The 15703-nt window shown below is 32.4% G+C and overlaps 1 protein-coding gene and 1 pseudogene across 1 annotated transcript; both read right to left on the bottom strand.

The window, feature by feature from the left end:
• Positions 1-8835: 8835 nt before the first annotated feature.
• Positions 8836-11130, bottom strand: LOC146926176 (F-box/kelch-repeat protein At3g23880-like). The gene has a single exon (XM_085758552.1). It carries the CDS (start codon positions 10225-10227, stop codon positions 8836-8838), a length of 1392 nt encoding a protein of 463 aa, XP_085614678.1. The 5' UTR covers positions 10228-11130.
• A 1296-nt stretch (positions 11131-12426) lies between these two features.
• Positions 12427-15478, bottom strand: LOC146926175 (F-box/kelch-repeat protein At3g23880-like; annotated as a pseudogene).
• Positions 15479-15703: the final 225 nt, after the last annotated feature.

Below are 15703 nucleotides of genomic sequence, written 5' to 3'. Positions count from 1 at the left end.
ATTTTAACCAAGTTATGTATTTAACCAATCTTTTACCTCTAAAATTTAAAATTAACTTTTGTTGTTTATGTTATCATTAAAATTTTCTTTTATAGTTGAAACCCTAAAATGATTTCTTTTGTTTTCATGCAAACAAGTTTTATGTTTAGAAAGAAGTTGAAAGCAACGTCACAATCTTTGTGGGTATGATCTCTTTATATTATAACTTAAGGTAATGTATACTCGCACTTACAAATACTTTGCATTGAAACTAACATACTATTTTCAAGGAATCACTCTATTCTACGAAGCAAAGTCCATTTTGATAGGAATATCTTGAATAAGGCCAAAAAATGAATGATTGATAAAGCAAAGAAAGGAACAGAGAGCCTCAAGAATGTTGAGCAGCAAACCAAGAATGGTGGCCTCGTCAAGAAAGAGTAGGGGACATCATTCCCTTAGGAAAATACAAAAGCATCCACCGGTTGACCAATATAAAGGAAACCAAAGAATAAATCCAAATCGAAATCCATATATACTATTAAAAGCATAGCCAAAATATGTAAGGATCATATAGATGAGGGAAAGTTAGGAAACTAATATTTAAAGAGAGGAAGAAAGTATGAGGTTTGAGAACGAATTCGAGTAGCAAGGAGCCAAGGAATGTCTTGCCTTAGTTGATAATGGAAGTCAAGTGATGTATGGAATGGAAGGATGGCCCTAATTGGTATATTTATGATTATTCTAACCAAGCAATTCGGCTCAATTGAGCAACAAGTTTATGAAAGATAAATTTTTTAGGAGAACCTATGTTCAATTTGTTTATGGAATAATTCTTGGTCAATCTTAATTCACCTCTTGACCCAACTATAGATTATCAGAGGCCTTTTCCTGAAAACCGAAGGATTGAGACAAAAAAATGTATATCATAAAGTGTTGGAAACGTCTTTTTGTTAACATGATTCTTAAACCGCATGTCACAAACAAACTTTGTCATTATGTCGATATAATTATGATTTAACAATCGAGAAAAAAAAAAAAGAAACACGACATATAGATGCTTCAAAGTAGGTGCATGAGAAGATAAAAAAGAAATTGCAAACAACAAAAATTATTACGTCTCAATTATAAACAACTTTTCACTTGTTAGGTTCATTAAATAAAATATTTTGTTAACGAGTGTCTCGATCACTTTTTAAATATTTTAGAATAAGTAATTAATTTTTTAAAAAGTCAAATATTTTAATTTTCAATTTATTGAATTCACACATTTTTTTTTGACACAATTGAATTCACACATATTCATTAATAGTTATCATTTGTCAAAAAAATAATAACTAATACTTACCATTTATCTTTTTTAAAATATCCCATACTCGCTAACATTTGTCTTAAACAAATGATGTATAAGGTTTGCAACCGAGACCAAATAATTCAAAATAAGTAATTAATTTTCTAAAAAACAAATATTTTGATTTTCAATTTATTGAATTCACACATATTCAGTAATACTTACCATTTGTCAAAATAATAATAATAATAATTAGGCTAAAACCCACTTTTTGCCCCCTAAGTTTGCAAAAGTTGCGATTTTGGCCCCCTATTAAAAAAAATGACAATTGTGACCCCCTATGTCTACCCCCTTTTGCAAAAGCCCAATTTTGACCCAGTCAACCTTATGTGGTACGCCACATGTGTATTTATTTTTATTTTGTATTTTTTTTAATTCCACGCGTATAATTAATTAAAAAAAAACCAAAAATAACAAAAAAAATAGTAGTTTGGCACGTGAGAAATCTTCTTCTTCTTCTTCTTCATTTCTTCCTCTCAAAAAACTCATCCTCTTCTCATAATTTCACCAAAACCCAGTCCAAACCACCACCGTCGAACCTACAAGAAAAATTGCATTTTGCGACTTTTAAAAACGCTGATTGCGACTGTTAGAAGGGTCGCAAATGTACATTTGCGACTGTTCCCCAACAGTCACAGATGTTGGGGTCGCAGCTGTCTTTTGCAACCCTTCGTGGAACAGACGCACCAACAGCCGCAAAGGTGCTGCGACTGTTGCTAACAGTCGCAAATGAGGAGATTTATATGGAATTTAAGGGACTTGCGACATTTGCTAACAGTCGCAAATGTCTAATTAAAATTTATATTTTATTATGCCTGCGACTGTTTGAACAGCCGCAAATGTATATTTTTTTTTAAAAAATCACAAATTTATGCGACTGTTTGAACAGCCGCAAATGTGTGTATGTATATATATATATATATATATATATATATATATATATTTTAGATTTTTTTTTCTCTACAATTTGAAGACAATCTCAAAATATATTACTAAAGACTTAAAATGCAAAATATACATAATTCAAGAGTAAGAAGTTTGATCCATACATCAACTTAAAAGATTGCAATAAAAGTTTATTCTTAAACATCTATATTGCACAATATAGACAACTTCTATAAGAAATGATACTGGTGAATACATGATTAATCCCATATAACTTCCTAATACAAAATCATATTGTACACAATATGAATACAATCCATGGTTCACCAATCTGTTCCCAAGTTTCTGGAATCAAAGAGTTTATCAATGTACTGAATTACAGCTTCTGATGCTGAGACATAAATTTGCATTTGGACTTTTGCTGACTCCGCTGAAGCAAAAGTTGCAAACAACAAAAGGAAAAGAAAAATGAGCATGTTTTGAACAACACATGATAGCAAAGAAAATAAACTACACTACCTTAACAACAGGGGAAATTGGATTATTAGCATAAAAGAGATTGAACATAAGAATGTTAATAGTAGATTAAGACTACTATTAACGAGTCGACAAACAGTCTGCCTCTTGCTAGCCTTAATTATATGAACAAAACTGAATTATGAAGGAATGATGAATACATGAGACTAATATATGATTGAATTTCCATTATCACAGGTTGCCGGTGGAAGAAATTATCCAGAATAACTTCAGATGTTTAATTCATGGAGGAAAATAATAAGATGTTGGAGATATTACAAAAGATAGAAGGTGAAAGGAAAATCAAAAAGCAAGATCAATTGTTCTGTTTTTTTATTACATGTATGCATAAAGGACCAATCCTCCTGCCATCATAGGTTAAATATATGTATATGTTTTCTTTTAAGTTACAATGAAACATGTGAATTCATAAAAATAATCACATTTTGTAGCTCCATGACAACAACATATCCATCTTACAAGGAGGATCCTTTTTGTCCATGTTTGATTCACCTTGATCATTTCTCCAAGACATGAAATCTGAAAGATAGTGTCATCGAACAAGGTGCTTCTGTGCCACTTTTTTAAGAACACGGTTTATCAAATGTTTTAAAAATCGAACGGTCAAATCGGTTTAACTGTGAACATGGAATGTCCACAATTTGGTTATTCGAGGAGTTCATCTGTGATTTCGTTTTGATTTGAGCAGTTTAAAGTAGCTGGATTTTGCAATTTACCAATGCACATAAATCATGTTTCTGATCCACTATTTCTGCTTCCATAATCCAATGCCTTTGGTTCCGTTAGCAGATTAAATAAATTTGGAAATAAATCATAAATTCTAAGGCTTAACGAAATTTGGACATTTTTATTGTAATAAATCTTCAAAATAGTCCCTAAACAACTGTCCACTCTCCAATTTATTCCTTAAATTTTTTAAGTATAATAAATAGTCCAATTTTTTAATTTAGACTCAAAAGTATATAAAAATCCATGAATTTAGTCTCTATCATCATAATAGCATGGACTATACTACTAATTATATTTACGTAATATAGACCAATTGATGGTTTATTCTAATCAAATTAAACAACTTCAATTTTGCAAGAAAACTCGCTTTGAATTAAACTTAGACCATCTACAATGGGGAGTCCTTCCCCTATTTAGCACCATGCTAAATAGACACCCCCATTGTGATACCAATTAACAGGGTGTTTATAAAGATGGGTGATTTTATATGTACCATTAATTCAATTTTTTTTCTTTCTATTCCATTGTTGTATTATTTTAGTATTAAAAAGTAAATTATATATTAGTTGCAAGAGTAATATTTAATCGATCAATATTAAATTTTCAACAAAAACTTTTTTTAAAACAACAAATAATTTAGCTATCTGAATGGAAGAAAAAAAACAAAATAAAGATACAGTGATTGGATTTAAACAAAACAACAAATAATTTATCATCATTTATTTTATATTGGTTTTTCAAGTTTTAACTTTTTTTCATAATTTATAATTAAATTACATCAATATTTTAAAATTATATAATTATGAATGAATATATAAATTATTGTTAAAATTTAACGATATAGAGTTATTGCAGAGACCTAGTTAATAATTATTTTGAGGCGTTGGGTTGGAGAGATTGGGTGTTTATTTAGTATTAATTATAAAACGAATGACGTGTACGGGACCCGTTTAAGCACCGAAATAGAGTGCTGCATTGTAGATGGTCTTACTACGCTTAAATAAAAGACCTAAATTTCTCACAATTAAGGAAACGAAACAATCAAGAGATCTTGATTATTCTTGTAGAAAAAAACTTGGTTATTTTGATGATAATGGAAGGGTAGATAAATGAAGCAAATTCAGAAACATAGTTTGGTTCAGATATTTGAACCTTAGTATATAAAAACAACTTATACTCCATGACTCTTAAATAATTTACTTTCCATTGTTGTAACAAAAAAAAAATTTTACTTCATATTGAGAGACATGAAGGTGAGAAAAACACAAGAAGGGGGGGTTGAATTGTGTTTTGGAAAATTCTTCGTTTCTCCTAAAAACTGAACAACCTGGTCAGAAGCTAAGTGAGATAGCTTCTGAAGTGATAATCAGAATCTAAATGCAGCGGAATAAAACAGAGAGAGAGAAGAAGAACGACACAAAGCAATTATACTGGTTCCTTCCACAATCCGGAAGTAGTCCAGTCCCCCTTGCACTTCCAAGGAGATTTCACTATGAGTAATATCTGATTACAAATGCTCAAGCACACAAGCAAGAGACTTCCTTTGCTCAAGCACACAAGCTAGAGACTTCCTTTGCTCAAGAACACAATCAAGAGACTTCCTGCTCAAGCACAACTGCAAGAGACTTCCTAACTAAACAAAATTACACAGAAAATTATTTAAGGTTGAACACTTGATATACAATCAGAGGTGCTCACAATACAAATCAGATACAGACTCAATGGACTTAAGAATTTCTAAGATATGACTTTGAGACACAGAAATTCTAAGTGAATGCAGAACAATTTCAGCAGAGGTTTGGCACTAGTAAAAATATTGAGAGTCTGTCGTTCAGCATTGCCAAATCTCTAGGTCTTCACTCCTTTATATAGAGGTGTGAAAGAGACGTTGTGAAATTGCCAACACACCAAAGAGTCGTTGTTTGAAGCTTGATCTTTCACCAATGATCTTTTGCCTGATTTGGTTGTTGTCCTATGAAGAACCAATTTGAAATCCATTCCTTATCCAAAGGAACATCTATGCAGGCGAAGCCGTATTCTGGAGCTGTTTTCTTGTCTTGTAGCGTGGACACAAAACAGAGTAGTGGAGAAGGTGGTTGTACAGTTCGTACAATAGTACAATGTCAACGCTTTCGTCCAAATTGCAAGCACATGCCTTCAAACACCTTTGAAATGACCGTTGCAATGTTCCACTAATTTTCTGCTATGTTTTCGAATCCAATAGACAGCTTTTGCAGTGTAGATTCTTCAATCTTTGAATCTTTTGCAAATCCAGTTGATCTTCAGCTTCTGGTGAAATGACTTCTGATGAGGCAGCTTCTGATGATGCAGCTTCTGCAGCTTCTGATGATGTGGCTTCTGGACCTCTTGTCTTCAGGAGCACTATTCTTCAGGAGCGCTTTTACTATCTTCAGGAGCAGCTTGACTTCAGGAGCGCTTTCCACTTTCAGGAGCGTATTGCCTTCAGAATCGTCTAAGCTTCATCTTCTTTTGCTCTTTATTTGCTCATTCAGAACCAATTAATGATGTAACTTTTTTAACTGTGGTCCTGTACACTTGAACAAATATTAGCTAGTCCAATTTACAATTTTTAATACCTTGTTATCATCAAAACTCTTTAAGGTTCATTGTTAAACACATTTTGTTCCAACAAGACATAGTTTGGTTCAGATTTTTTAGTGTTATTGTTTGTGCTTATTTCCTTTTAGAGTTGTGTTTGTTGTTCTAACAAAATATATATTTTTTGCTGATAGTCATGAGTTCTAACAAGTATAAATCATACTTGTTAGAACAACAAACACAACTCTAAAATAAAATAAGCGCAAACAATAACACTAATTGAATACAGAGTTTGGGCAGTTGTGTTTATTTCTTCGACAACAAAATCCGAATTTGCTTCATTTATCGGATTAAGATTCGTTCCTGAATACCTTTCAAGAAAGGGTTACCTTACAAATTTGTCCCTGAATTGTTCGCTCCCTCACTCAGCTATGCTGGGGTGTCTACCAATATACTACACCTGTGTTGAATTGTACTCAACACAAGTGTGAGATAATTATCTGATATAAGTTTTTTTTTTCCTTATCTAATGCAAAATGAATTTTTAAATTCTGCTGGTTTTCCTTGCTTTGCGAACATATATTTTAAAATCTAATTTGGTAAGGTTAGCATATAGGACGTCTTGATTATCATCAAAATAACCAAGTTTTTTCTACAAGAATAATCGAGATCTTTTGATTGTTTCGTTTCCTTAACTGTGACAAATTTAGGTCATTTTTTTAAGTACAGTAAGTTTAATTCATAGCGAGTTTTCTTGCAAAATTGAAGTGTTTAATTTGATTGGAATAAACCATCAATTGGTCTATAAATTTCGTAAATATAATTACTAGTATCTCAAGTATATAAAATTAGTTAGCTAGTCCATGCTATAAATAAAACTACCCCTTTTCAACACTTTTGTGCTGGACTTTTCTTTCCAAAAATACACTCAATAACAAACTAGATGAATATATTCATACTTAGTTTTTCATTATCCCAATTATACCCTTAAACAAATTTTTCTATAATAAAGATCGTTGTTGGAGTCATTAAAAAATGAGTCTTACTAATTATTACGACACAGGTGGCATACGAAACACAAGAACGACCATGTGTCGTTGTTTTAAAGGCTGAAATCACAATAAATCTACATTTTGTGGAAAACACACATATCATGGTTGGAAATTAACGGCTGGGATGTATTCTTGCATTTCGTTTGCGGTGTTTATCGTAAAAAATAGCATTTTCCTTAAAAATAATAATAATTTAGATTATATTTTTTGTTATATTGTTGATGTCATTGCAATAAATAATCATATATTTTTTGTTGATAGTCATGAGTTCTAACAAGTATAATTCATTATGGCAGGATGTAGGGCAAGCTGTTCTTGAAAGCTATTCAAGAATATTAGAAAGTTTGGCCTTAACAGTGCTATAAGATGTACTAAATGCAGATTGCCAGACACATTACCATCAAAAGGAAGAAGAAGAAGAGCGACGCAGAAACACTCTTCTCAATGACACTATTAGATTTCATTGGTTGGAGCAATGATCAATGTGAATCAGACATAGGCTTCAAAAAAGGATAAAACTTAGGTACAATTCTTTAGTTCCTTTTAATATAACAAACTATGAAAAAATTATGGATTTGAGAAAATCATGATGAATTTATTTAAGAACCATACGAAAAGCACCTAAGGAATTGTACCCAAGTTTTTCCCTTCAAAAAACACAAAGAAATGCTATAAAGTTTCAAAAAAGGAAGATGGGAGAAAGAAGACATGATCATTTTTACGTAAAAATGATGAATATACAAAATCAAAAGATTTCGAAGCATTTTGCCATTCATGATGTCCTCCTTGTAAGAGGGTTTTGTTGTAGTCTGACAGCTACAAAATGTTATTTCATTGCAACTTAAAAAACTAGATACATATACTAATATTTGTTCCAAAACACACATCACTCTGAAGAATCTGAAATACCTCTCGACGATTTCTTCCACAGGCAACCTAGGAAGATAATCAAATAGGAAAAAAATGATAATGGAAATTCAGTCATATGGTCCTAAAACAGTTGCAAAACAACAACATAACAATCAATAACTTGTGAGGCAGTCTTCCACATAAAGGTCAGTCAGTGAAACACGTGCAAGTAGAAAAATAATATCAATCAATGAATATTCACACATAATTGTTCTAATACTTGGTAATATCTGTCTTCGTGAGCTTAGCTCAGTTGGTATGGACAATGCATAATATATGCAAGGTCCAGGGTTCGAATCCCGACCACCACAAAAAAAAATACTTGATAATATCTAATCTACCCTCATTGATACATTCAATCATACAGCATAGCCATCCCATAAATTACATTCAATCCTGCATAGCCATCCCATAAATTCAATGTATCAATGAGGGTTCAATCATACAGCATAGCCATCCCATAAATTCAAATTCAAACAAATACATTTTAGTCCTCTGTCCAATTAATACAACTATACACTATATATATAAATATCAGGCAGCATATCACAACCAAAACGGTGCAGCAGATTTCTTTGGTTATGTTTATAAAACCCCAACGACTATTTCATACGTAAGTTTTGTTTATAAAACCTAAATAGAAACCAAATCAAGAATGTCTTAGGCTGCAGCCAGCAAGAGGCCGCCAAACCTTTTGGTTATAATAATATAAAAACAAAAATAAATTCATTAAATTCATGAGAATTGAATATTCACACAATCTATTAATACGAAAACAACATATATGAATTTACATAAATCGAAACAAGTAAACAATAAAAGAGTAACTTACTTTCAACAAATTGAAATTAAGCTTTCAACATAACCCTTGGCCATTTCCAAAATTAAAGTATTTTTAGTTCCATCATCAATACTAGTTTTATGCACAATAATTCTTGTTCGCTCCACTCTACGATCCCTCCAATTATAGATAATTGCTTCCCTTTCTTTATCACTCCCCAATATGAGTGTATCACCATCCTTGGAAAGAAACAATGGCATGAAACGAAGACAATACTTATAATCACTTAAGTCATATTCTAATTGAAGATTTTGATAGCTAATTTTAAGAAATTGAGTCCAAGACTCTTCAATCCCAAATTTATTCATCTGCCATATTATAAAATCGGTTTCCTTGTAAAAATAAGAAAAACAAAGGCATTCCCCCAACACACCAACTGTTGGCTCTAAAGGCGGCACCTCATCAAAACCCCGAGGTAACCGATATTGATTGTATGTCTCAGTCCCCAAATCAAGTGAAATAATAACAATCTGCTCAACAGTAATATGACGCACCGTGAGATCACTATACCAAGTGATCGGGACGTCATTGTGAATAGCCAACCAATTAAGAGTGCCATTAAGAAACACATCAGTATGCCCAAATCCTTGATAATTCACACGAAGAGGAATAACCGGGAAACTTTCAATATTTCTCCAAACATTATCACCTAAACTGAAAACTCTCACATCGCATGTCAATTGATCATAAATATAACGTGACGCAACCACTTTAAAATTGCCAGTGGAATTATCCCAACCAAAATTGAAGACGAAACAGCCTAAATCACGGAAAGACCCGATTTTTTGAGATATTTTCCTAGTGGCTGGGTTCCATAAACGGAGCCAGTACTCGCGACATGAAGCATCAATGGGATGATTACCAGTCAAACAAATCAATCCGTTACAAGAACCAACTATATGAGCGCAATCTTTTTGCTTCAATAAAGAGTGAGGATCAGCAACAAGGGTAAACGACAGGTTATCGAGTAAAGAAGATATAGGATATGGAATGATACTGTAATCAATTTCATCAATCTCAGGTTCATCGTAACTACCATAAGGGAAATCTCTTTTGATATATTTGATGTGACGAGTGGCTACTTTGATATATTTGACGTGATGAGTGACTAGTGTGAGGTGTTGATTTTGTGATTTTGATCTCTTGAGATGGAATTTCACAAAAAAGGGATCAGAAATTAGAGCGTTCCAAGATTTACTTACGCATCTGAATCGAAGAAGAGATTTCACAGAGAGTAATGAAAGGATCTCAGTAAGGAGATCATCGCAAAAGAACACCGGCGACGGAGTCGTAGACATGGATGATTGTTTCCAATGCCAAGGCAGTCTCGTTGTAGTTATAGGGATTGTTCCAATAAAGAACACCGGCGACGGAGTCGAAGACATGGCTGATTGTTTCCAATACCAAGGCAGTGTCGTTGTAGTTATAGGGATTGCTCCAAAAGTTAGCTTTATATTCTCCTAGGGTTGGCCCTGCCTTGCTCATCAAGTTACAAGGTTTTGTTTTTTTTTAGTAACATTAGGTTACCAGGATATAGGGCTCAGACAACGAATTTGTAACTTTTTTTTTTTTTTGAGGAAACGGATTGCACTTTTTAAACGTGGTTTATACTTTTTAAATTTATTTTATTTTTTATATGATTTTTTTAAGGGGATATAAATTTTTTCTTGTAAAAAAAAAAAAAAGAAACTGATGTATTTATATATTTTTTTTGAAATAAAAACTTTTTTTAAGGAAAGAAATAAAAATACTAATGTGTTTATTGTTATTAAATTTTACAGTAACAATAACTTTTTAAAAAATAGATTGGATATCTCTAAAAAAAAAAATAGATTGGATATATATTAGTTAAGGGAAATGTTAACTTGTGCCCTTAAGGCACAAGTTTAGAAGCCAATTATAGAAACTAATTTTTGAAAATTGTGCATTTTTGAAAGTTTAAAAACTTATTTTTTCAATACAAAACTTATGTTTTATTTCTTTTTTTAGATCCTTAACTTGTGCCCTTAGGGCACAAGTTAACATGACCCGTTAGTTAAATAGCCTCCTCTCGAAACAAAAAACTAGGCAAGTAGCCTAGTGACTAGATTTACATCTTTAAATGTGGAGAAGTATTGAATGTACAAACTTTGACACCTACAAATATGTTTTTGCTAACTACCAATTAAGCTACACTTATAGGATTAAATATATAAATTTTATGAGGAACTTGTCGGTCATTCAAAAAAAATCTATCCGAAACTAATTAATATATCTTGTCTACTTCTCATTTTGGTTTGTGAAAAAAAAAAATATATCTTGTCTACTTCTCATTTTTAACATATATCTACTTTTGTCAAAAAACATATACTACTTCTCATTTTTATTTAAATTAAAAATAAACTGTTTCAAATTTAAATATTATTATTTGCAACCAAAAAAATAAAAAATTATTTTAAAATCAATATAAAATATGCTTTTTAAGAAATATTAAATTTGTTTAAAATCTATAAGTAAAGATATATATATATATATATATATATATAAATTTAAGATATTTTCAAATTGTATATTGGTGCTCAATTGTCTAAAACAACAACTGATTTTTAAAAAAAAAAAAAAGAACTGATTTTTTTTTTTTTTTTGACCGAAAACAACAACTGATTTAGTTAATGACTAATTGTTGAACCTATTGTCCACCTTCAATGGAGGCTCCCCTCATCATCACATTTATTTTGTTCACAAAGCTCAAATTTGAGATCTGGCTTATGTGATCCGAGTATAGACCCACTCTGATTAAACTTATTTACGATTAGCAAATAAGTTTAAAAAGAAATTTAAATGAAGAATTTTTTTTTAAAAATAAACAAATAAAAGTAAAAAATAAATCAATCAACTATATATTTAAGAAAATAACATAGAAATAAATCAATCAACTATATATTTAAGAAAATAACATAGAACATCCTCTGAAAAAAAAATAAACATAGACCATAAGTTACCAAACCAATATAGTTTAATTTTTTTTTATAAACGAATAAGAAAATAATAAAAGCCAGGAGGGGGCTGAACCCTTATACAAAAGAGATCACAACTATCAATGGTGGTACAAAAACTACTACCACAGAACGATTCCAGAACAAAAAAACTAAACAAAATTGTTATGGCAGAAACAGGTACTGCCAAGCAATGAGATACAAATCAGTCCAACAATATAACTAGCAGAAGTGCAAAACATAAGTAAAGGTCCAAAAATCAAAAGAATCATTTCTATCCCACTAAGATAGAACCAACATCCAACCAAAAAACAAAAGCTGAAACTGTCAACATGACAGTCACAAATATTTAGGATTGCCTTTGGTCACACACTTTTTGGAGCGAGTTTGTATGGGCTCACTACTTGTGCTACTTGCATGAGTACTGCATGGGCTTGTAGGTTTATTTTTGGTTTTTGTCCTAGCGTGTTTCTCCTTAGTTTGATACATAACAGGTAAATCCCCCCAAAATGATTGCAAAATGTGAACACTTTTATCAATAGCATCATTTTTTTTTTTTGACACAAAATAGCATCATTGAATACTAGGGAGTTCTTCCAAACATCGTAGCTACAAGTCTTTAATTTTGTCAACACTCAGAAAAGTAGCAGTGGTGGTAACAAGAGTTGCTAATTTTGAGCTGACAACCTTTTGCACTGGCTCGCTATCAAGAATTGTAATAGAGTAATTCAAGGAAATATTAGCCTCACAGTCTATAGTTGCATTGTTAGTGACTCCCATAGGTTGCACAAATTGAGAAATCGAATTATGTACAAGTAACAGCTGATCATTGGATGAAACCATGTTAACCTGATCTACTAGTAAAGCCTCCCCTATAGTTGCATTGTTATGAAGATTCTGAAATTTCCTATTTGGCTTCTCTATACCCTTATTCCTATTAAAAGAACTTAATTTCTTGCATTGTTGAAATGTGTGACCTAGCATCTTACAATGAGCACAATAAGCGGGTTGTTTTTCATATTGAACTAATACATCGAAAACATGTCATTCCCTCTCAACTAGCACAAAATAAAATAATTTTCCAGATATATCCAAATCTACAAGAACTATAACATACAATCCAAACAGCCTAGACTGTGTTGCATCATCAATGGTCAGAGAAGTACCTATACTTGAAGCGAGCGTCTCTACTACTCCTGTGGAAGATACGTCAACCTCACCGAAGGTTTAGCATGGGTTTAAACTTGTTGCTGAGGCTTCAAATCCTTGGACCAACAGTAAAAACGCAAAATTCTTGGGAACTCCTGTTTTTTATAATAATAATAAGGGTAAAATATGCTTTTCGTCCCTGTAATTATAGGCCATTTGAATTTTCGTCCCTGAGCTTACTAATCCTCCCATTTTGTCCCTGTAAAAGTTAATCACTTGAAATTTCGTCTCTCGCCCCTTTTAATCACTGCCACGTCAGCAAATTACCAAAATGGCATGGGAAATGACGAAAATACCCCTGACTTATTTTTTTTTTCCTTAAAAAAAATTTCAAAATTTTGAAAATTCTTTTTTTAAATTAAAAAAATCTGAAAAAATAATTAAAAATTTCGGAAAAAAAATGTTAAAATTAAAACTGAAAAAACTGAAATTTTTCGGAGAAAAAATCGTAAAAAAAAATTCGGGAAAAAACAAGGAAAAAATTTTTTGTGAAAATTATTTTTTTAAATTAAAATATCTGAAAAAATAATTAAAAAACATAAAAAATTTCGGAAAAAAAATGTTAAAATTAAAACTGAAAAAACTGAAATTTTTCGGAGAAAAATCGTAAAAAAAAATTCGGGAAAAAGCTGGGAAAAAAATTTTGAAGGAAAAAAAACAAAAAAAAAATAAGCCAGGGGTATTTTCGTCATTTCACATGCCATTTTGGTAATTTGCTAACGTGGCAGTGATTAAAAGGGGTGAGGGACGAAATTTCAAGTGATTAACTTTTACAGGGACAAAATGGGAGGATTAGTAAGCTCAGGGACGAAAATTCAAATGGCCTATAATTACAGGGACGAAAAGCATATTTTACCCTAATAATAATATATAAAACCTTTTGCTTCTAGTTCCATCATCAATACTAGTTTTATGCACGGTAACTCCTGTTCACTCCACTCTACAATCCCTCCAATTATAGATAATTGCTTTCCTTTCTAATTTACAACGCAATACCAATACCAGTGTACTACCATCCTTAGAAAGAAACAATGGCACGAACCGAAGATTATACTTCAGCGAATCATTACTAAAGTCATAGTCTAATTGTGATAACTAATTTTAAGAAATTGAGTCCAAGATCCTTCAACCCCAAATTCCATCATCTGTCATATAATAAAATCGGTTTCCTTGTAAGAATAAGAAAAACAAAGACAGTCCCCCAACACACCAAGAGCTGAAAATGCAGGCGGCACCTCATCAAAACCCTGAGACAACTTATACTGATTGTATGTCTTAGTCCCCAAGTCAAGTGAAACAATAACAATCTGCTCAACGGTAATAATTTCCACTGCTCGATATGGATACCAAGTGATCGGGATGTCATTGTGAATAGCCAACCAATTAAGAGTGCCATTAAGAAACGCATCAATAAGCTTAAATCCTTGATAATTCACACGAAGAGGAATAACCGGGAAACTTTCAGTTTTTCTCCAAACATTATCACCTAAAAGTACCAGTGGAATTATCACAACCAAAATTGAAGACAAGCCTGTGAGAATCACGAAAACACCCAATTTTTTTAGATATTTTCCTGGTGGCTGGGTTCCATAAACGGACCCAGTAGTCATAACATTAATCATCAGTAGAACCATAAACGAAACGATAACCAGTCAAACAGATCAACCCATTGCAGGAACCAGCTATACCAGAGCAGTCTTTTTCATTCAATAGAGAGCGAGGATCAGTGATAAGGGTAAATTACGGGTTATAGAGTAAACGAGGTATAGGGTATGGAATGACACCGTAATCAATCTCACATTCTCCCTTCATAATTTTGATGTGATGAGTGACTAGTGTGAAGAGTTGATTTTGTGATTTTGATCTATTGAGATGGAATTTCACAAAACTGGGATCAGAAATTAGAGCATCCCAAGATTTGCTTACGCATTTGAATCGAAGAAGAGATTTTACAGAAAGTAATGAAAGGATCTCGGTGAGGAGAAAATGCCGACAGTAGAGTCGTAGACATCGTGCTTCCAATTCCAATCTGAACGCAACTTCATTGTAGTTCTAGACAGACTATTGAAATTGAAGAAGATATTTCTACTCCTTGCCTTGCCTTGCTCATTAAGTTACGAGGATGTATCATATTGGGTTGATACAATTCAAAGATCAAATGCATTTCATAAGTTGATACAATTCAAATTATATAATCCGAACTCATAAAATATAGGTTCAGATTATATAATCTGAATTGTATCGGCACAGAGATTGAACATGTGTTCATAAGTTAACACATTTTTTTGGCAAATTGACGACGGATTGCTTGCAACATAAGTTAAAACAAATTATAAGCACAAACATAAGACATGAGCATCCTCAGCCTCATCATGACGTGGTCCCTCCTCAACCAAGAGCTCAGGGTCATGTTAGGGTTGGAGCTCGAGCACCTAAGACGGTCTAGCGGCATCACTGTTGTCGCCCCTGTTGTGAAAGTGACTCAAAATTGGAGTTTGGAGGCCAAAAATTGATGTTTGCTGAAAGTACAAATCGGGGCCCGAATGGAAAAAATCGGGGCCCGATTTTGGCTGTCTTTGGGAGCAGTTTGGTACTGGAAAAATCGGCGCCCGAATGGTAAAAATCGGGGCCCGATTTTGCGTGCTGTTATTTTTTAGAAACGTATTTTTTGGGCCAG

Source organism: Medicago sativa, chromosome 4, assembly GCF_051527215.1.
Source record: "Medicago sativa cultivar Bolivia chromosome 4, Bolivia_mono, whole genome shotgun sequence".
Classification (NCBI taxonomy): Eukaryota; Viridiplantae; Streptophyta; class Magnoliopsida; order Fabales; family Fabaceae; genus Medicago; species Medicago sativa.
This window is presented reverse-complemented; position numbering and strand designations above follow the sequence as displayed.

Bases quoted from the DNA above. Each gene is read 5' to 3' on its own strand.
- LOC146926176 (XM_085758552.1), bottom strand. From the start codon at position 10,227: ATGTCTTCGACTCCGTCGCCGGTGTTCTTTATTGGAACAATCCCTATA.